Raw genomic sequence first — 21,308 nt, 5'->3', positions numbered from 1 at the left:
TGGAACTCAAGCCGAATAAAAAAATTAATTACTCTTTTCAGGCCAACTCTTTCACTCCCTAGAAATGTCAGCACAAGTAGCAGGGCATGGCTTTCTGTACCAAGCCTCAAAGCAAGGAAAAGCAGCTATCATAGGCAAAAATATTATTATAGCAGGAAAATATACCATGTCAAACATCATTAACAAGCTTAATACATTAAAATGAACATGAAGAAATGTATTTCCTATGGGTTTTGCTACTGCAGCGATTACTCTGTCCATAGGTTAGAATGACTCTGGATGCTGTGGACACATCAGAGCAGGATCAAATGCAAGAGGAGAACATGCTCTGAAACCAGTTTTTAGGTAGTATGTTATTCTATATATAATTCCATCTCCCTTTTAAATTCAAAGTTCTGCCTCACAAAGTAAGGATTTGAAATGTGTAATAAAAGCTCAGTACTATTTGTGCTCAGTAATTTTGTTAGAGCAGTTTCCATGGGGTGACAGGCATTCAGTAGTAATCTCACACATCCCAAAACTTTCACACAAAGGCAGAGAATTGTCTTATTTATTCATTGGTTTGCATGGAGGAGTGTTAACCCTTGCCATTTTCTTTAAAAGCCCTACTTTGTTGTTGTTTTTAATTTAAATAATAGTTTCATTACTTCCATACCACCCTACTTGTACGGACTATAAACAACTTCTCCCTCATCTGGATTAAGAAAAAATACCAAAGGTGAAAAGCTTATGTAATTTACTACTATGCACTTTCCAGTGGTTGCATGGGCCTTGCCTGTGTTAAGAGCACTTCTGTGCACAGAACAAATACAGTATTTCAAACTACATCCCAAGTATCCCTTTTGTGTCACTCACAGTCACAGTAAGACAGATGAACCTGGGAGCTCATAAAGAGTAAGCTTTTACATAGGATGTGTCCTATTCATAATGATTTTTTAAATCTCCTTGGATTAGAGTTACTCAAAGGACTGTTTTCTCATCATCCTGTCCACTATATCATGAATATAGATCATTCATACAGAATATAGCATTTTCTTTGTACAGCAGACTGCAGTGAAAACACTTCTTATGGCTATTTCCCATATTCTGAACAATCTTTTCCAGAACCTTAACGAGGTACTTAGGAGGTGTCTCTAAAATCATACCCTAGGGTTTTTACTAAATCCTGCTGAAGGGTTTTTATTGACTAAACTTACTTTACAGGCACATTTATGATCAAAAAGCTTCTGGTGCTCCATACTTCTCTTAGGTCAGAACCACAAGTTATGCTGGTATTTTTTCCAGCTAGTACAGCTCATCACCTTTATGGCAGGAATTAGATCTGAAATTTCTAGCACACCTTTCCTCTGCAGAACTCTTACCTCTATTTGTATTTACATACATAGATATGAGAGCTCCTGCAGCCAGTTTAGTGTAACCACTGGGATGACTGAGTCTGCCTTCAAACAGTGAAGGATTACTTACATTACTCTTCCCAGCACCACAATCAGGTATCTGGCCATCTTGGAAAGCCAGCACATGAAAAATAACAGCGTAGTAACAAAAGAACAAATTTATAGCTACAGAAAATAAAGAAATCTAATACAGTCTGCCCAGTAGCTGACGTATTTTCCTCCCTCCATGTGTCATATATATGCAGATAGATATAAGTAATCATCTACAAATTATATTCCTCAATATATTACTTATATTACACTATTCTACTTCAGTTATCAATTTACTTAAAATGACCTGGAATTTTAAAAAGTCAAAATATTTCTAAGCTTGAAAAAAATCAAAATAAGTATTTCAGCATTTGTCCCTGGTTCCACCATCAATACACTTCTCCCAGAAGACGTGCCCTCCTCTGTATGACATTTGCTTTTCATGACATTTGAAAGAAATGGTCTGTTTTGATACCGCATCTTTCTACCAAAGGCACCTGAAATTTGCTAACAGATACAAAGATCACTTGAGGAAACTAAGAACCAGCATGCCCAGGTAAGCCTCCTTAAGCAATCACACAATATCAACAGGCCAACATAACTTTCTTTTTATTATAAAACATGCAACACAACTTGCATTTTCTAAACTATTTTTTCCTAGAGACTGTAGAAGCCATGCTATCATTTTGCACATCTACAATTCTAAAGCACCACTTTGTCTCCAGCTTAGAAATCAATATGCAATATGAAGACACATGTGTTTCTGGTGCTGTAATTAAATGCATATTCCACCGGACAAGGACAAATTTCCTAAAGGCACAGAAAAGGCCTGTATTGATTACATATCCTGTAAGGCAAAGATGCAAATAGTTATAAAGATCAGTTCTGAAACATTCAATTTAGTCCTGAAGGACTCCAGAGGAATGAGGAAAAATATTCAAATTTGGAATTTCTCTTTTGCAACAGTTTTCACTGCCTGTTAACTGGTCCAAGACTGCTGGTTAAAATTATTCCATGTATAATGATGTACAAATGTCAGGGGAAAAAAATTGTCTGCTTCCATTGTTTCTTGTGTCTGACAGTTCTGCAGCAGATAAGGCAAAAATATCTCACTAAAACATCAATAATAATGTAATGCAATTTCATGACTACAAATCCTCATCGGTGTTGTACTTGTCTGTTCCTAACATATCCGGTGGCAGTTCAATAATTAGTCTTACTTCTTCCATTTATTTTCTGCACCTTGTACTTCTTTCATGTCAAAGTCTATAATGATTTTGGAATGCCAAAGTCAGAGACTTTACCTGCACTTTAGCAAAGCCCCTTTTATAATACATATATTGTTCCACCTTGACCTTCTCTTTAAACTTTGGACAAAAATTGTATTTACTCTAGTTTCAAAACAAGATATATCCATCAATAGAGAAAAAAAAATTATGTCAGTATGACTGCCAGTTTTAAACATGAAGGTTGTGAGAATTGGGTTTTATTACCACAGAGAATTAATTATTTTGAGAATTATTGATGGTAAAAAAATACTGAGCTAACAAGAAGAAAAACTAAATTTAGGTTCCACCAGACAAAATGCAAGTCAGTAACCCAGACAATGATGTAGTCAGGCCTTTTGGAATACCTGCAGAAGATAATAAAAGGCTACAAAAATTACAAACAGGGCTGGACTTGGCAATCAAGCAAATGGGGCTTTGAAAAAAAGCAGCAGTCTAAGAAAGGTAGATTTGAAAAACCTGTACCTGGAAGAGATATTTCTGACCTTTCCTTGCACCCCTACTTTCACTTAAATCAAGAAAATAAATGAGCTTTTCACTTGCAATCAGCTTTTCACTTGCATCAAATGTTCCCCTATTCAGCACTTCAACTTCATCTTTGTATAAACTGGAATCCAACAGCATTGTGTGATAAAAGATTATCAAATAACTTTTAGGACTGATTTAGCATTTTTTCTAAACACCAGTTGCTTGAATAAAAATTTTCAAGTGTTATCTGTTCATCTCATGTATTACATACATCTTGGAGTCTTTACTACTCTTTCACAATCCTAACTTAAAACTTGTTAAATGGCCTTGCCTTTTCTTTTAAGTCCTAAAGCTAAAGATGATCAATCTGTAAAAAGCTGTGAAAGACTACATGCAGATTCAAAAATTGCTTAAAGGGACAAGCCTGTGAATTAAAACAAAATAAAATCATTTCACTACCTTTAAAGGTTGATTTACAAAATCACCAGGAAGTCTTGCAGTGATGGTCCAAACACAACTGGAAGAATAGACTGAATAGCTTCTTTTCATTTATATTCTCCATTTCATCTTAGTACTGAGCACCTTCAGTGAAGAATGAAAAATAAAGGCCTGATAGCTTAAGGCTTGGGTATAGCTTTCTAGAGATATTGCCATTACACAAATGTTTCATACCAAACAAGTGATGATCCAGTAGAAGTGTATCTTTCATTTTTTGACCATACTGCTTCCAGAAAGGTTTTAGGGAATACATCATTGTATTACTCAGGAAAAGAAAATGGCACCATGTCATAACACTGTTCCTTATTCCTTGGGAGCTATTTGATCTTTCATACTCATGTTACACCTGCTCCCACACAGCCCACCCTTGGTACCTGGCATCTCTTCTCTTGATTTGTCATAAGTTGGATTTTAGACTTTGAAAGAGCAGTAATTGAATTTTTCAGGACAAATCAAATGGCGAATATACAAGTTATCCACAGAATGGCCGAGGCTGGAAGGTGCCGCTGGAAATCATCTGCCAGCTTGCTGAGGGTGTGCTCCATCTCATTGTTCAGGTTACTAATGATGATATTAAACAGCACTTGTGATATGCAATAGAGTTAATTCATGCTGTAGCAGTAGATATGTGTGGGTATAAAATATTGTAGAAGTTATGCCTTCTAACCACTCCAGCCAGGAGCAGAGTTCTATTCAAATTGTAACTAATTCCAGGCAGCGGTCCAGATAATATCAGGCCTGTAAATGGGACCATCCTGGACAATCAGCGATGACTTCCTTGGCACCTACACCTGGGAGATAACATCGGGGCCTTCCTGGCCCATGATTAACTGCAGTGTCCCAAGAACTTCAGGAGACTCAGACCTGCCCTGATTGCATCTGTGGAACTCGGAACCGATACCAACTTATTACATGTGAAAACAAACTTTGCCTGGATGCTCAGACACTTGTCTGAAAACTGGACCCATCTTTGTCTATTTCAACATATGTATAGAAATGGATTTGCAGCGGAAGAAGTGAATAGAAAGATGTGGTCATCTGTGCCTCAGGCAGAATAAACTGTATATAAACTGGATGCTGGAAACACTCGGGGTGAACCTTTGGGGGAACGCTGTCTCTCTGTCGGGCAAACCTCTGGTTTCACCTGGCGCCTGTTCCCGGGACTGACGCTGTCCTGACTGTAGTGGTTGCTCGAAATTCTATATTTTTTTGTAATTGACCCAATAAATCATTGTTAAATTTTTATAAATTTGGCTATCAATTTGATCATTTATAACAGCACTGAACTCAGAATCAGCCCGTGGGACACTCCACCAGTGACTGGTGTCCAGTTTAACTTGGCGGCACTGGTCACAATCCTTTGAGCCCTTTAACTGCTCCCAATTTCCATGCCCTTCACTGCGCACTTCCTGGTGTGTACTTCCCTAGCTTGTCTGCAGGGCTGGATGGGATGCAGGGCTGAAAGCCTTACTGCAGTAAGCAACACTCCCTGCTGTTAGCCCATCCATCGAGCTCGTCATTGAAGGCTTTCAGGCCAGGCACAATCTCCCCTGCATAAAAATCCAAGCTGACTACTCTCAATCACCTTGCTATCTTCCAAATGTTTGAAAATGGCTTCCGGGAGGATGTGATCACTTTTCCAGGGATCAAGGCAAGAGTGACTGGGAATGTAATTTCCCAGACCCTCCTTGAAGACTAGAGTGACATTTGCTTTCTTCTCCTCAGGAGCTTCCCCTGATGGCTATGACCTTTCAAAGAGAGTGGTCTCACAATTAGTTGCATATATGAATATGAAGCACAAGATTTGATATATCTCTATGGGCTTCTCTACAGTGAACTCAAAGATCTCTCACTGCTTTTCCAACTAGGAGACTGGAAGCAATTCAACAATATTCTCTATTTCTACCTTTAAACATGCATTTGTACAAAACTGACATACATTACTCAGTCAAAAGTTTCACCTAATCAGCTATTTTTTTCAGAGTTTTTGGATTACTTCTCTTTTTTTTTTTTTAATCACTGGCACGAACACCAAATACTGAAATTTTGCAGTCTCTTTTGATAACTTCTACATTTTCATTACTTACTGGTTTGAAAGTGTAATCTAATACATTAAGAAGGTGCTCAGAAAGGCAGGCAAGGGAGTAGTCATGCTCCCTTTAAACAGAAAAATTAAGAAGCCCTAGATAATATTATTTCAACTATGGAATATTTAGAACTATAGTAAAGTACAACTTACAGGAAAGCATGTGATTAGAAGCACATGCAAGAAAATAAAGTTCTGCCAGACACACTGTTCTTTTGTGATCTCATGAAAGTACATACCTAATGAAAAACACCTTGAAAACAAAAATCTTGGGAAATGTAACAGCTGACAACCAGAAGAGTGATTGGGTTTGGATTGCTGGGAGTTTTTTTCTCTTCTGAAAGCAAATCATCAGCAAGTCATTATAACACCTTTTGGGAAATAACACCCATTACTTGTCGATCTACTTGGAGTAGAAACATCACCCTACTTTTTAAAGCTGCAAACTTATTTCTAGTAATGTGCACTATTATTACTTTCTTCTTTTCAAGGATTTAGGTTCAATCTTTCAAATGACCACAGTTTTGAAAGTTTTACAGGAAGACAGAAGAACATTACTTTATTTGTAAAATAATCCTTAAAATTGACAGGGAGACATCCTTGGATTCTAGAGTGCTAATGAGGAAAATTGTTAATTGCCAAGGTAAAAATTCCATATATTTAACTTTGCCTAAAGGACATATTTAAGTGATTCACTTTACAGAGCCTGTAAAGTAACTAAGATCCTGTCTAAACAAAGACTCTGGCAGAGGCTTTTCCTCATTCCTTGTTAAAAGAACATCTTTAATGTTCTCACTAATCCCAAACATGGTAGCAGGTATCCCTGGGAAGAGTCCAGATCTCAGGAAGCGCCGCACCAACTGTAATAAAGCCTGACTGCCTCAAAGCTTTTTAAAAGCCAGTGCTCGTCCCAGAGCAGCCCTCGAGCTGAGCTGAGCTGCTCCATAGGAACACCTTCCCCACACTGCACTGCTGCCACTCTGCAAATCACCACAGTGACACAATCCCAGGCTAACTAGGACAGGGATGTTATTGACAAAGGCTAAGAGACTGTTAATTCCTTTGGCAAGAGACAGGAGGAGAAGAATAGGAAGCAGAAGTCCAGCACTCTGTTTCCTACTTCCACACCTCACTTGCCAAGTGGTAATTCATCTGTTCAACACCCACTCACACCAGGCACAAAGAAATAAGCCAGAGAATGGAGCCTGAAGATTTAGGAACAAAAATAATTTTATACTACTGTCCCAGATTCAGTACTACAAGGCATGTGAGATTTCCTCTAGGTTTTTTTTTGCTGGAGTTTTTTTGGGGGGGTGGTGGTATGCTTTTAAGCACTGCTGCACCATGGAAGTATTTCAAATAGCTTAGGTGCCAATTCCATTATTAATGTAAATTGTAGACTAATCTTACTTACTCTCACCACACAGAAGCTGCGGAGGGGTGCTCATCTTTACCTAAAACTGGATCCTGACTGTGTAGATAGGACTACTACCAAACCAATTAGAGATGCAGTTTCAAATGCTAACAGGCATAGCTTAAAAGTTATTGTACCATGCAAAAGGACCTCTACTTTGAGCCCATTACTTGAAAAAACCTTCCAAGCACGCTGTGAAGTGCATGCTGTCTTTTCCCTTGCTGTTGAAGTTGCATATTGATGAAAACACATCTATGGCAAATCTTCGGCTTATGCTTATTTTTAGTGTGGAATAAGAACTTTGAGTAAAGGAAGAAGCATGATAGCTGCATATTATAAACTGGAAAAAATACTCAAAAAAGTAGTCAGCAAAATGCAGTATGTTACAAGCATGCTTGATAACTGAATTCAAAATATTATTAAAACTATAATTGATGCACTTTGTGGTAATTATATGAAGTGTTCTTATTTCCTTCCTGCTACAGTCAGAGCATGAATAAACAATCTGCTTTCAATTGCTCTCAGCCATGAAATTTAAAGAGGCTGAAGAATACGCAAGTCAAACAAGAAATTTTAAAAGGGCTAGCATTTATTTGTTGAAAAATTTTACTGGTACATTTCAACAACTTACAGAAAAGTTAACTACTCAAGCACAGTAGTATTCAAGGCAGTATTCAAAGGCAAATACAATCAACATCTCCCTGCTCTGATGGAAATTGTGAATTGGTTTTCAGGTACCCAGTGGAAGAAAACAGTCAAGTATTTTAAGTTACTGCAAAGATTTGTACACATTTCCTTTGTAAAAGGCACACCATGACCACAAACCCCACAAAAGACAATTGTTGTCTTCCAACAGATTTTACTGTTTCATGCAGAATTCAGTCATTTTATACAAACCTTACATGAGTTGAGATTTCTTGATTTCCACATTGTGAAGAAAAATTTCAGTCTAAGTTTGTGTGATTTCAACAGCTGCTACATTTTACTGCCCAGGTTGTAGCAAGAAAGGAGTTGGTTTATGCCATATTTTGTTTCTGATTAGAGAAGTCAAAATCTAAAAAAAACTCCAAAAAATTAGCTACCTAAAAGCTAACTCGACTCAGATGTCTTAAAAAAACACACACACAAAAAAAAAAACCAACAGAAAAATCTGCAGTTAGACAGAAGATAATTATATAGATAATCCATACCTATTAAAAAAATCCTTATCCAATGAGAGAATAATAGATTTTTTTGCCAAGTACTATACTCCTACCAGCCCCAAGCATCATCACTCTCATCACTCTAATAATAGAGTATATGACATGAAAGCAAGCATGTTACTTCAGCAGCTCTGTGGGGTTCATCTAAACCCGGGAAAACAAAATATCTAGAAACTACAGCAATACCTATCATTTAAAGGCACAATAGGAGTTGAAATTGATGATCTAACACTGATATTCCTGAAGAATATTGTTACAGGTATCCTGGAATAGAAAGCCACACCTAAGCATTCATGTCAGTTATGCTGCTTTGAATCAGAATGTTAGTGAAGTCCCAGTTCTCAATCTTAACCACCGGGTCCCTGTCTTTCCAAGACAAAACACTAAGTAGAATCCCTTCTCTTACTCGGGTTGTTTCCAGACCCTGATAAAAGAAAGTAAGCATTGGCAGGTGCAATTGTCTTTTGTTCTGCAGGAAACATGTGCCTTCTGAAATCAGCTCAAACTGGAGAGTTTTGAAATAACAAGTCCAAAGGTTTCCATGGACAAGGCAGCACAGGCAGCCCCTTGTACAGCTCTTACAGGATTCTCACCAACACAGCTTGACAGGGTTCCAGTGGGAAGACCTCTCAGTCTCTGCCTCAAGCTTTTGGTCTCTTCCTCAGATTACCAAAAGACAGCCAATTGTGATGGTGGATTTTCTGCTGGAAGGAAATTTCATGCTGGACTGAGACCACCAACTCATTTCACAAAAAATAAGATGGCAGTAGTTTTTTTGCAGTTGGCAACTTAAACCGTATCTGAGCTACAGCCCTAGATGTGAAAGGCTCTGTAATAAATTACCAATCTCCTGAGCCATCCAGTTAACAACATGCTTGGTTTTCTTTTAAGCATTATTTCACGTTCCTAAATTTTCCAAAACTGTAGAAAAGTAAAACATTAGAAAAATTTATATTCTTGATGACAAATCATCTGCTACCTGTATGCCTCTTAAAAATAAAGTTGGCTAAGTAGTAACATGCACTATGTATTTCTATATTATGTTTTGCTCCACTACTTCATGAGTCATGACAAAACCACCAGAATCTTTTTGACTTTTTCCCCTCAGTGCTGAGGCTTTTGTTCCATTTCTAAAACCAGGAGCAAATTAAAATCATCCACACAATCACTGCAATAAAGCAAAGTTTCCTTGTACTTCAGTTCTGAAAATGCTATTTATCAGAGGGATACCTTTTGCCTTCCATCCAAATGGAGAAACTGGCACTCTGTAAAAGCATTTATCAGGCATGAAAATAGATGTCAAAAAACTAGTCCTTGACCACATTTCCAGGAACACTATTAAAGCTATTTCAAAGACAAAAAGTGACTCTGGAGGAGTAGTAAGGAAGCCAGACTTACTTCACTAAACACAGAATATCACTGGCAATACTGACTCATAGGAATGAAAGGTCAAACTAACATAAGAGTATCATATATAAGTGGCACACTTAGAATTAAATTGAAAAAAAAGAATGCTATCAAAGAGTAAGAGCTACAGACAAGTGGATCAGAGAAATTACCCAATTTCAAGACAACAGACAAAAAAGACCAGTTACTGTGGGCCTGTTTTGAAGGCAAATATATAACAATTGCTGTGATTCACCAGTTGAAAAGAATTTGCTGGTTAAAGACACTAACTCAGGTTAAAGATGTTTTCCTTATATTGTAGTTTGAATGAACATTAGTCTACTTGCAGAAATCATCTAAAGTTGGTGTGGCTATACTGCTGGTAGATTATAAACATTAGGAAACAATAATGGCTTTGAAAAATCACTTTCCTACATTAAACTGATGATTTCAGAAAAAAAATCTTTTTTCAGCAATTCTTACAGCCAGTCATTCTCCCCCACCTACACCAAACCTGTATTTAGTTATTTCTCTTGCCTGCAGTGATACTACAGGCATTTTCTGTACCTCAATGTGCCTGTTATTTAAATAACCCATTTAAAATAGTTTATTTAGAAAATCAAAAAACATAAACAGCCATCTGATACACTTGCTCACATAAGCATATCAGATCACAGCCAGCTTTTAAAATCCACTCTACTAATCAAGGCCGTCTGACTGCAGTGTAAAAATATATATTTATTAGTACGTGCTCTTAGCACCAAGGCTTTTGTTTCCCAGTGGTTTTTCATTAAGAAAAACAACCCTTGCCCTCCATCATCATCCCAGTGCTAAAACCCATTGAGGATCCACTTACCAAATCCCTGTGTAACACCCAGTTAGCATGCAGGTAGTGAATACCATCTAGGATCTGATATAACAGCGACTTCACCATTCCCCGAGGTAACTGAACTGGTTTCTTGTTTGCTTTAGAAGCCCTGTGAAACTTGATTATATGCTGCAAAGGGGAAAAAAGAAATGAAAATAAAAGAAGTGCAATGTTTACACAAAAAGATTGCCATCAACTCCTTATACAAACTTCTTAGGGGTTTTTCAACCTTTCATGATTTGTTTTCCAAACTAGAAACATGGGCCTGTAGTACTAAAAAAATTAATACTGTACTTAGTAAAGTGATCACCATCCCAAAGCAATCTCTCAAAAATTAAGCTGGTTTTTGCTGTGGTTTAACCCCAGAAAGCAGCTAAGCCCTGCAAAGTATGAGGAATACAAAACCAATATGACCATCAAAACACATTTCCTTTTAGATCACTGATCTTTCAGGTTTTAGAGGTATTTTTGTTTCGGGAGTCATTTTGTTAAGATAGGCTGATATCCTGTACATCAAATCACAGAATTACAAGTGTATTACCTCCTACATTATTTTACTTCTAAGTTTCCTCCTACAGTAATAATGACTGTAACATTCAACAGCTAATGCCAAGCAGGAATTTTTGCAAACTGTATTAGAAATTTTATACATTTAAATCAGAAGCCCAGATTATTCCTTCTTTATTTATTATATCCTTGTAGCACAGTACTCTCAGAACAGAAGCTGTTGACAGAGCAAGTCTACAAATCTGTCCATCTGAAAGTCAGCCACCAAGTCAGACACAGAAAAAGAACCTTTAGTAATTCTAAATTTAGACACAAGGATTGATGTCTGGCACTGAGGAGGAGCCCAAAAGGATGTGTTGTCTTAGTACTTGAGCCCCAGGTGTCACTAAGTTCAACAACAAGGTGTGCCATAGTCATGGTAACCATTTCCATGTTTGCCTCCTTCAAACACAGAAGCAATTTCTAGAACAAACTTCCTAATATATTCACACTTTTTTTCTGTAATGGCTCGCACTTGTGTGATCATCAAAACAGCCCAGCTCTTGTCTACCAAAACCTGGCACCAAACTTCTATCGTCTGCTCTTCCTACGTTCATGACTCCTCATGTTCCAGGTGCCAATTAGCTAACCCAGCTACCTAACATCCTTTGGGAAACTGCCTTTGCTCTCCTGCTGCAGCCCAGCTCCATACAGCCTGCCCTCCTCCGCTTCAGGCAGCCAGGTTTGGCTTTCCTGGCAGGAACAGGCACATTTCTGCCCTGTCAAAGGTAAAAATGGAGATACACAGAGCAAAAAAACATTGATGAAAATGGGACAGTCCCTGCACTCTCAGCCAAGCACCACATGCAGAAGCATCCCTCAGCCTGAGCGACAAGTTTTACCTCTTCTCACCTCTCACTTCCACCAGCTCCATAATAAATGTTATTTTCATACAATGGACAGAGAGAAGTGACTCTCAGAGACAGGAAAGAAAACGGATGGTTGTCCCAGACTTCTTTTGCTCCTGCTCTAATACACTCTGTATTATCTAGCCCTTTCCCAGCCTTACTTAAAACCTGCTGTCCTAAATACACAAGTGCTGGAGCACTTGATCCACGGCCAGCTCTCTGGGGCACAGAGCCAGTCCCAGTCATTGCAACCAAGTCTCTCACATCCAGATAGAGTGAGTAACCAGGAGTTGGTGCAGCTGGGGAATTCTGGGGTTCATACAGGTACATGCATGCAAGCATAAAGCTAAAAATTGAGGGCCACTCCTAAGTTAGTTACATACAAACCACTGTTTCATTAACAGAAATACTTCTGTGGTGATTTAGGTTAAGTATGAAACAAAGCAGAAACATATAAATACAAACAAGAACACGTCATAGTAATAATAGCCCTAACAAATATGAAGCCTTGTAGCACATTTTGAAACAAAAAACTCTCAAACATTCCTAGACCTCAGTAGCTCAGCATATCATAAATATGGGGGAGTAGTGGAAAAAAGAGTGCTCTTATTTTTCCATCATATTAAAATAAAAACAAAACAAAACAACTGTACTCCATTTCCTCAAGGTGATGTTGTTTCTGTTTATCAGCCTTAAGAATGTCTCAACATTTCAGCTGTTGGCTACCTTTTTTGTCTCTAATTTTATTTTGGTAACAAAACCTCAATAACAAGTATCAGAACTTCCAAGACATTTAACAGTAAGAAAACATCTTTCATTTAGCTTAGCAAAAAGAAAACTGACACACTAGTTCTTAGACAAATCAAATAATTCCAAACTATAAGAAAACAATTTTTAAAAAAAATTAGTTTTGTTTTGATTTTTACTAAGTGACATGCTGACAAAAAAACAACTCATGATTCAGTGTGCAATTTTCACATGTACACATTCATAATTTTCCCTCGTTACAAATTGTTTCTGTTGCACCCTTTGATTTGAATCTTAGCATCTTTTCAGGTTAGCATTTGTAGCACTGAGAGCAATTCTCCTTATGTACGTCAGCATTAATTTGAGGCACACTCACCTTTTTTCAGGGAAGTCGTGGCTGCATGGTATTTTTCATTTTACCATGCTATTTTATTTTTTAAGCATTCCAAATGGATATTAAGCTTACAAACATTGAGTTAACAGAGGAATTCAGCTTGTGTCTTAAAATAAATTTACTTTGCCTCCAACAGGTTTATATTTGAAAGCTGTATCTTGCAATTAGGAATAAATAGCTTTCCTCCCAAATACACAGAATTTCTGCAGACGAGTTGAGAAAAATTTTTCCCACTGAAATGTATGAATTAAATATACAGTGGCACTACTCTCATTTCATGTATTCATGGATGACAACCAATGCAACTAAAACTCTGAACTGTCCTATTGAAAAAAAAAGATTTTAAAAGGAAATTCACCTGCATAATCAATACATTTTCCTGCACCCTACTTTTGCTGTAATAGGGGTTTATATCTACATTTATTTAAGTAGACTTCTAGCTACTGAGAGCCGATTTCTGCAGATTTTTTGGAGTTTTTTATCTTCTTAAAGAGATCACAGGTTTAACTGTGTGGTGTGTTTACTTAACATTTTCCATTGCTTTTCCTTTAGTACTGAAAATGCTTCCAACAAACATGGAGTAAGCAGCTATGTTGTGCTTAAAACTTGTGCATCTCCCCTGACACTGTCCCTCTGCTGCAATTAAAACTCAAAGCCTGGTACCTACAAACAATTCACCTTACCCAGAGGTCATGCTCAGCGTAGTCAAAGAGAAGCCACACTTTCCTGTCAGCATGAGAAAGGAACACCTTTTGCAGAGAAATGACATTTGGATGCTTGAGCTCCCGCAGCAACTGCAAAAGAAAAAGTCCACAACAGTTATATACATACATCCAGAGCTGGTGTACTTAGAACACAAACAAGAGAAGCTGAAATCTGCAAGCCACAGAAAGCCACTTTTTTTAATGAAAGAACCAGTCATTAGTTTCAAACCAGAGCTGAAAGCAGGTCATAACCCCCTCAGGGCATTCATTTCCTACTCATTTTCTAAAAGCTCAACTCCATGTAAACCTCATTATTACCCAGGACCAAGATGACTCTGCAAACAGCCAGCTGTGGCATCTGCCCTTTTGCATAGGCTGTAATCTTCAACAGTCCTATTTGAGGTACCCCATATTCTCCTCACTTCCAATTATCTGAAAAAGCTGCATTTTCATTGCAGTCAGTTGAGACTGAATGGGATGGCTGATGTAGAGCCTGCTAATGCAGTCAGCTAAACCAAGATGTGGTTTGTAAGGTGGACTCTGCTGATCTACAGGGTCACCACTCTCCACAGAAGAGGGTCCAGCTTCTGGAGCACAGCACAGACTACACCAGTAAGTACACCCACAAGATTACACCAGTGAGTACAGTCACAGAAGCCACCCATAAAACAGCACCCAGTTCAAGAGAAAACTACTCTGCATGCACAAAGGCTGAAAGGTAACCTGGCACAGAGCTCTTGAGCTGAAACAAATCAGAGTACCAACAGCAGAGACAGCCCCTAGCAAAGGGACACACCTGGATCTTCTTTCAGCAGCAGGGAGCCATTAAACCAGCTCAGCTGCTTCAGAAACTAGTTTGAACCTCATCAAAAGGAAAATATAGATGAGATACAGCACAACAACTGAATGCAGACAGCATCAGTCTATTTGAGGTCTGATGGACATGTTACAATCATACTGTACTCATTCAATTGCTAAGAAAGAAAAAAAGCTTTATCTAAGCAAAATGTGGTTAACTGTGACTACCCAAGACTAGTCAAATTCCTGCCAGTTCAGCGTGCCAAAAATGATAACATTTCTCACTAAAACGAATTGTTAGGGCTTTTTATTTTTTAAAAAAGTGCCAAGAGAAAATTAAACTACTCTTTGAATACAGAATTTACTTCTGAGACAATCTATTTTCAATAAAATATAATTTTCCCACTATGTAACAGAGGAAACAAACAAAAAAAATCATTCTTTTCTATTTATGCCTTTGTCATAAGTGCTACAATTTTAGCTGCTACTGAGATAGTAAAGTGGAAGTGTACATATACGTATGCTTGTTTCCTTCTTTCCTATTTCATTTGAGACAGACTTGCATTATGACTCACTGACCAGTCTTCAGTGTGCCATTTCTTGGAAAAAAGGACATATAACCCACAGAAATTTTACCTCAAGTACAAGATCAAACAGGGAGATAGTGCAGAGAAGACAAAGCAGAAATAGAAATCAAAGCAGAAGGCTGTAGAGTTTCAGCATGGTAAAACTCTAGGATTTGTAAAAGCACTACATCGAGGCACTTTAAGGCAGGATCTACAAGAAGTATGGAATTCTTTAAATGCCTGTAATTCCAAGAAAGAGTAAGATCAGTATGGGAAAGACCAAGAAATGCTTATTTGCACTTTTTTATCAATTACAGGTGGGGATCGCCTGTAGTAATTTAACCCCAGGCAGAAGCTAAACCCCACAGAGCCACTTGCTCACCTCTCTCAGTCAGACATGAATGGAAGAACAAAAATTCAAGAAAATTTGTGAGTAAGACAGTTTAGTAAGTGAAAGAAGAGGAATTAAACACCACACCCACAACAAAAAACAACAGAAGCAATGTGAAGGTAATCATGTACAACTTCCCCCAAGAGAACTGGTGCCCAGCCAGTCTCCATGCAAAGGGAGGAGGGGGCAGGAATGGGACACAGAGAAAGCCTGAACACCAAAAGCAATAGCCAAAGCACTGCTGGCTTATCAGCACTGCTTTAGTCCACAAACTCAACACACTCCACCATACAAGCTGGTGTGGAGAAGATTAACTGCATGCAAGACAGGCACAGCACAGCATCAAAGACCAGCCTCTCAATGGTGAATGATGTTGCAGGGTTTAAGAATACACTGTGCCAGTCCTTAAAGTATTTTTTCTTTAATCAGCATAAATTCACATATTAAATTTATGCTAAAAAGTTTAATTAACTATAGTGAAGATTACATGACAGTTCAGCAACTGTGTCCATACAAAAATATTGTATTTCCCGTGACCTAATGGACACATCTGTACCAGATACAACAAAATATTCCTTGATGACAGATGCAGATACTAGTCAGAGCTCTTAAAAATAATGTAATGTTCCCTTTTGTCTGATCCCATTTTAAATCTCTCCTTTTAAATCTGAGGTAGCAGCTATCACCTACCTAAAAAAATCCACCCTCTTCACATGAAATATGATTCAGCTTGGAGAACACACAGAAAATCTATCACCAAAGCTGGACACAAATATGAGAAACTTTTAAGTAATGCAGCAGAAGAATTCCCTGTGTAGTGAGGCAACATAGATAGAATTCTCCCTTGTTTGTTCTAAAGTAGTCTTTGCAGACTTTTGAAATTGACAGCATTCCTTGCTTTTTTCCTCATCACTCCACCTTCCTGCCTTTTATTTTTCCTCTAAACATCCCAGCAATCCTCTTAAATACCCAAAACCCCCACTAACCTCCTAAAAATCCCATAGCAACCTGCTTTCCTTCTCATCAGTCCCAGCTGACACTCACTTTTCAGGAGCATACCTGAGAAGTTTCCTACTGCAGCTCATCACCATTGTGCTAGGAGTTCTGGCCTTTGCTACTGTCACTGGCAGCACCTCCTCCTGCATGTGTGCACTCAGTTTATCATTCTTGCTGGTTTCTGCCTTTGCCTTTTGTGTTGAATAACTGTTAAATCCACATTCTTTCAGTTTGCTTAAAAAACCTGATGGGTTCAGTCAAAGCCAGACAGCCACAACCCAGTAAACAGAAAGGCTAACATGTATCAGCAAACCCATCAGCATAAGGAAATGATTGCTGCAGTGGGACAGATGATTCCTGAGTCACTGTATTGGAAAGGTTGAAATGTTCACAGTGACAAATGCAAACAGTGTCTCTGAAGTGTCTGAAAGATCTCATGCAGATGATAATACACCACATGGACTGCAAAGAGCATTTTCAGCAACCTCAGTCTCCACGAACCAGGTCTCTCTAGCCCATAAACCACATGCCTTTCCTACCAGATGACTCGACTTGTGTCCAGCAGCTGACAGAGTTCAAACAAAGACAGTTCAGACAAAGCAGACTGCAAGAAACATGCTGTAACTATCACTATGATGCCTGCTAATGATAAAGGGTATTTTTTGGCCTAATGACTTTTGTTATCTAACTACTTCTGTCTATCCTAGCTCAGTTCTGTAGAACACAAAAAGAAAGCAGACAAAAATTATGTGTTTGGCTCTCAGTAAATTGCCTTCCTTTTTATTTGTATATCATATGATGATTCAAATCTATTTCCTCAGTCAGAAAGGTTTCTCTTATATTAGTTAGACTGGGTACCCCCTTATAAAGAAGGGACATCCGACAGACCTTCAAAGAACTAGAAATCAGCAAATGACAAAGATGCCAATACATCTGTTTTAGAAGCCCATGTTTGTCCCTGGCTGGTCCTACCCAAGTTTTCATACTGTTCAAGATCCATCCTTTGTGCAGGTCCTGGGCTCAAACTAAGATCCCTCCACCTCCCTCTTGAAATGAAGAAATACTCATTCCACACAGGCATGGGTCAGCCGAGGGACAGTAAATTAGTGTCCCAATGATGCATAAAATTCTTAAATTGCTTCAGGAACAAGGAGAAAGTGAAGTAAAACAGGATGATATTAAATAATCAACAGCAGCAGTAAGGAAACCAGGAAAACTGCAGCATGACTAAGACCAATCTTTTCTTGCACTAACAACAATTATCTTTCACATAAAATACGAGCTGAAGTCAGCACAATTTTTATGAACATGACCTGCTTCCTCTGGTAATATTCCTACATTTCCTGTGAAGCTCTCCATGACTGCAACAATTCTCACAAGCTAAGACAAAGCACTCTTCACGTAAGTGAGGATTTCTAGCTCTGCTGCAAATGGCATTTCACCCTTGCTCTTGACACTTGCTAACCCTTTGTGGTCCATAGGGAATGTCAACCTGCAAATGCAGCCTTGCAATTCTACCATGCTTACTTCTATAATTCAAGTTGCACTGGGGAGGTTAAGATCAGTTATCAGGAAAAATTACTTCACCAAAATGCTTGTCAAGGACTGGAACAGGATGCCCAGGAAAGTGGCTGCACTGCCATCCCTGGAAGTATGTGAAAGACATGCAGATGTGTTGTGCTGAGGGACATGATTTAGTGCTGGACTTGGCAGCACTGGGTTAATGGCTGGACTTGATACAGGTCTTTCCAAACCTAAATGATTCCAAAATCCAGTAACAGAGCACAGTTGCTAGAGCAGTTTGCCAGGTAACCCAGCCCAGGAGTCTCCCCTATGTCAGGACATCAGCTATCTTAGAAAAAGCAGCTTCTTGCTCTGACCGCCTTCCTCTGAAGTGCCATGCAGCACCTCTCCCAAGCCCTAGGACAGTCAGAAAACTGGCTACACACAAAGCCATTGGCAGTATCAACCAAATACTAATTTAAACAAAAGTCACTGTTGCATTACGTGGCTAGTTTGATAGCATAAATTCCAACTCTAATTCTCATCTCATGCTTCAAAAAGGTTCTCATCAGTTTCACCAAGGGATCCAAAAACAAACATCATACATTAAGCCATGCCATGGCCTTGAAATGCAAAAATGGGCAAGCAGGGCCTTGGAACACAAAGCAGACTGCAGTTGATGCAGAAAGGCAACTTTCAGACTGGAAAGAGAAATGACAAATTTTACTCATCCTGTAACAAGTAAGGTGCCAGTGGAATTACTCCTACAACAGATGAGTATAGGCAGCAATAAGCCATTACCTGAAATATTATGTGTAATTCTGACCCATTCTGGGAAGATTAAATCCAACTGCAACAGGGCAAAGAAAGCCTAAGCCTACACCCAGAGGAAGGGAGAGCCTACTGCTCAAAGAAAAGCAGCAAGCCAAGACAAAATGCTAATAGCCTGCCAAAACAAAGCACAGAAGAAACAGCCTCTATCTCTCTTTTTAAAATGAGAGCAGAAGAGAAGAGCTATTTTAACTAACAATATTATGATAAGTACAAATGGGTACAAATTAGTCATGATTAATTTTGGCTTAAAGGCTGAATAATGTTCATAGACTCATTACTAGAATGAGACTCAGAAACTGCCTTCAGAGATCTCTTTTCCTTACAAGTTTAACTTGTAGCTTGCTAAATTTTTTAAGTACCCTTTGCTTTTCTGCAAGAGCGGGAGTAGAATATGACTTGAGAGATGTCACCCAATTCTAAGCCACAAACACTTGTAAAAACTTTCCAATCACTATTCTTAGTTTCCTATGAAACAGTGAAGCTCGACTCAAGTGCTTTAAACTTGTTATATAAACCAATCCCCAAATTTTATTATACAACAACTCAAATCCCAGGCTGGCTTAGCTGCTATGCATCAGACTCAAGATCTGTTTGCTTCACTGTAAATACAATTTTAGTTTTATATTTTCACAAGTCAGACATTCCACAGTACTAAAAAAGAACAGAATACCTGCTGAAAGTACATGCTGTTTTCCTTTCAGAAGTGTTCAAATAAAAGCTTACAAAGGCATTGTAACAAAGTTATAATATTGCTCACCCTAAGAATTTATTATGAAGCTGACAACACATTTTTGAAGCTCCAGTTCTTCAGACAAAGCAACAATTTCAAAAAAGATGTATATTTTATTCTTTTGATTTTTTAAACTCCTAAATGTGCAAAAAAGAAGCCTGACAACACAAAATGTCAAGTGAAAAAAAAAAACATATTTCTTTTTATCTTTCACAGTTCTAAAATAAGTGAGTCTTATGTGATGTCACATGCAAGTCAATATTTATTAGCACCTTCTAATTCCAAACACATCTGAAGTATTAAAAGAAGTGTTACTAAATGTTCTCTCTAAGTAAGGAGGTGGGTGAAGAACCCAGATGAGACAGACACTGGATGTCAAGCTTCAGCAAATTCTGCTGTTCACAGAAAACATGATTCCTAAGGATTCTAATTACAACATTTAGTCAGCATCTTTGTCCCACTGTCACAGAACTAAAAACAGTTCTGTTTTTAGTTCTTTGACAGAACTAAAAACAGTTCTGTTTTTAGTTCTTTGACAGAACTAAATCTCTCAAGAATTCAAGTCCTCAGATCAGTAATGTAGCTGGGGAAGTACTCAGTCAAAACTGACATTTTACATACCATGTTAGTATTAAACAAAAGCATCTGAGAATCATTAAACATGCCAAAAAGATTCAAATTAAACATCAGTCCTCCTCAGTACTTTGTCACCTTTCACTACACGGAAAGATTGCCAGGAAACCATAACATGCCCTCGGCCATGAGGAGGGCTTGGTCTTTCTCATGGAAACTGCTTTCACTGTTAGTGTGGAAGGGACATGACAACCCCCACAACCTGAGGAACCTACACCCAACTATTGTTCATTGCCACACAGCTGGTTCAGGATCTCTTCAGGCAAGCTCATTATTTGTTCCTTAACAGGGGAAGGTGCTGAAGAGGGTAAATCCTGGTGTCACCCAGTTTTGGCTTCTGCCTCATTGAGTCTCTCTGGCTGCTGCAGGCTGCACAGATCACAGTCATCCTCAGACTGGCTATGAAAGAGCCTTTACAGCCTTCTTCCATCCCTTCCACTAGCAGAGGGAAGAGAGACCTGATAATCAGTGGTGAGACACTGTCATCACTCAGGACACAGAAGGCCCAGTGTGTGAGAAGGACCAGTTACTCCTTAGAGGAGCCTCCTCCACCAAGGTCAACTCAGGTAAGACCACTCACCAAGAGCAGCTCCCTTCTCCCTTGCCATGGGGGCTGAGCCTGCTGCTGCGCCTCTGTGTCTGCCTCTGCCACCCTCCAGCCCAGGTGACAGCGCAGATGCAGAGATGAGCAGGCCTGCTGCAGAGGCTCTCCCTTTCACAGGAGTTCTGTTAAGTAACAGCACATCCAAAGGATGCTTCAACTCTGCTTGCTCACTCCACAAAACTGCTCTTTTGCCCTTTGGTAAAGATGAACATCCTACAGTCACACTATCACTAGATCCAACACAGAGGACATCATCTTTTGTGATAACAGCCTGCACTTGTTACAACAGGAAACAAAGTCCTAGGAATGCCCCCAAGGCAGACCTAAAGAGCAAAAACAACCAGAGAAGCCAGCTGCTTATTGTTCTGTAGTTTTCTGTTCC

General features: G+C 38.7%; 1 protein-coding gene across 4 annotated transcripts in view; it reads right to left on the bottom strand.

Annotated features, from left to right (window-relative positions):
* The window catches only part of CDK8 (cyclin dependent kinase 8), a 68,910-nt gene that overhangs the window by 24,323 nt on the left and 23,279 nt on the right, over positions 1–21,308 (bottom strand). For 3 of the 4 annotated variants that reach the window (XM_063149069.1, XM_063149067.1, XM_063149068.1), the window contains exons 3-4: positions 13,851–13,961; positions 10,621–10,761 (exon numbers count right to left, since the gene is read on the bottom strand). In XM_063149069.1, the coding sequence (XP_063005139.1) occupies positions 10,621–10,761; positions 13,851–13,961 (252 nt within the window). Of the gene's footprint in view, positions 1–10,620; positions 10,762–13,850; positions 13,962–21,308 lie in introns of those variants that run through there. The other variant, XM_063149071.1, reaches the window with a different exon arrangement.

The sequence above is a fragment of the Melospiza melodia genome, chromosome 2 (assembly GCF_035770615.1).
Source record: "Melospiza melodia melodia isolate bMelMel2 chromosome 2, bMelMel2.pri, whole genome shotgun sequence".
NCBI lineage: Eukaryota > Metazoa > Chordata > Aves > Passeriformes > Passerellidae > Melospiza > Melospiza melodia.
The sequence above is the reverse complement of the archived record's forward strand: the minus strand, read 5'-3'. Positions and strand labels throughout refer to the sequence as shown.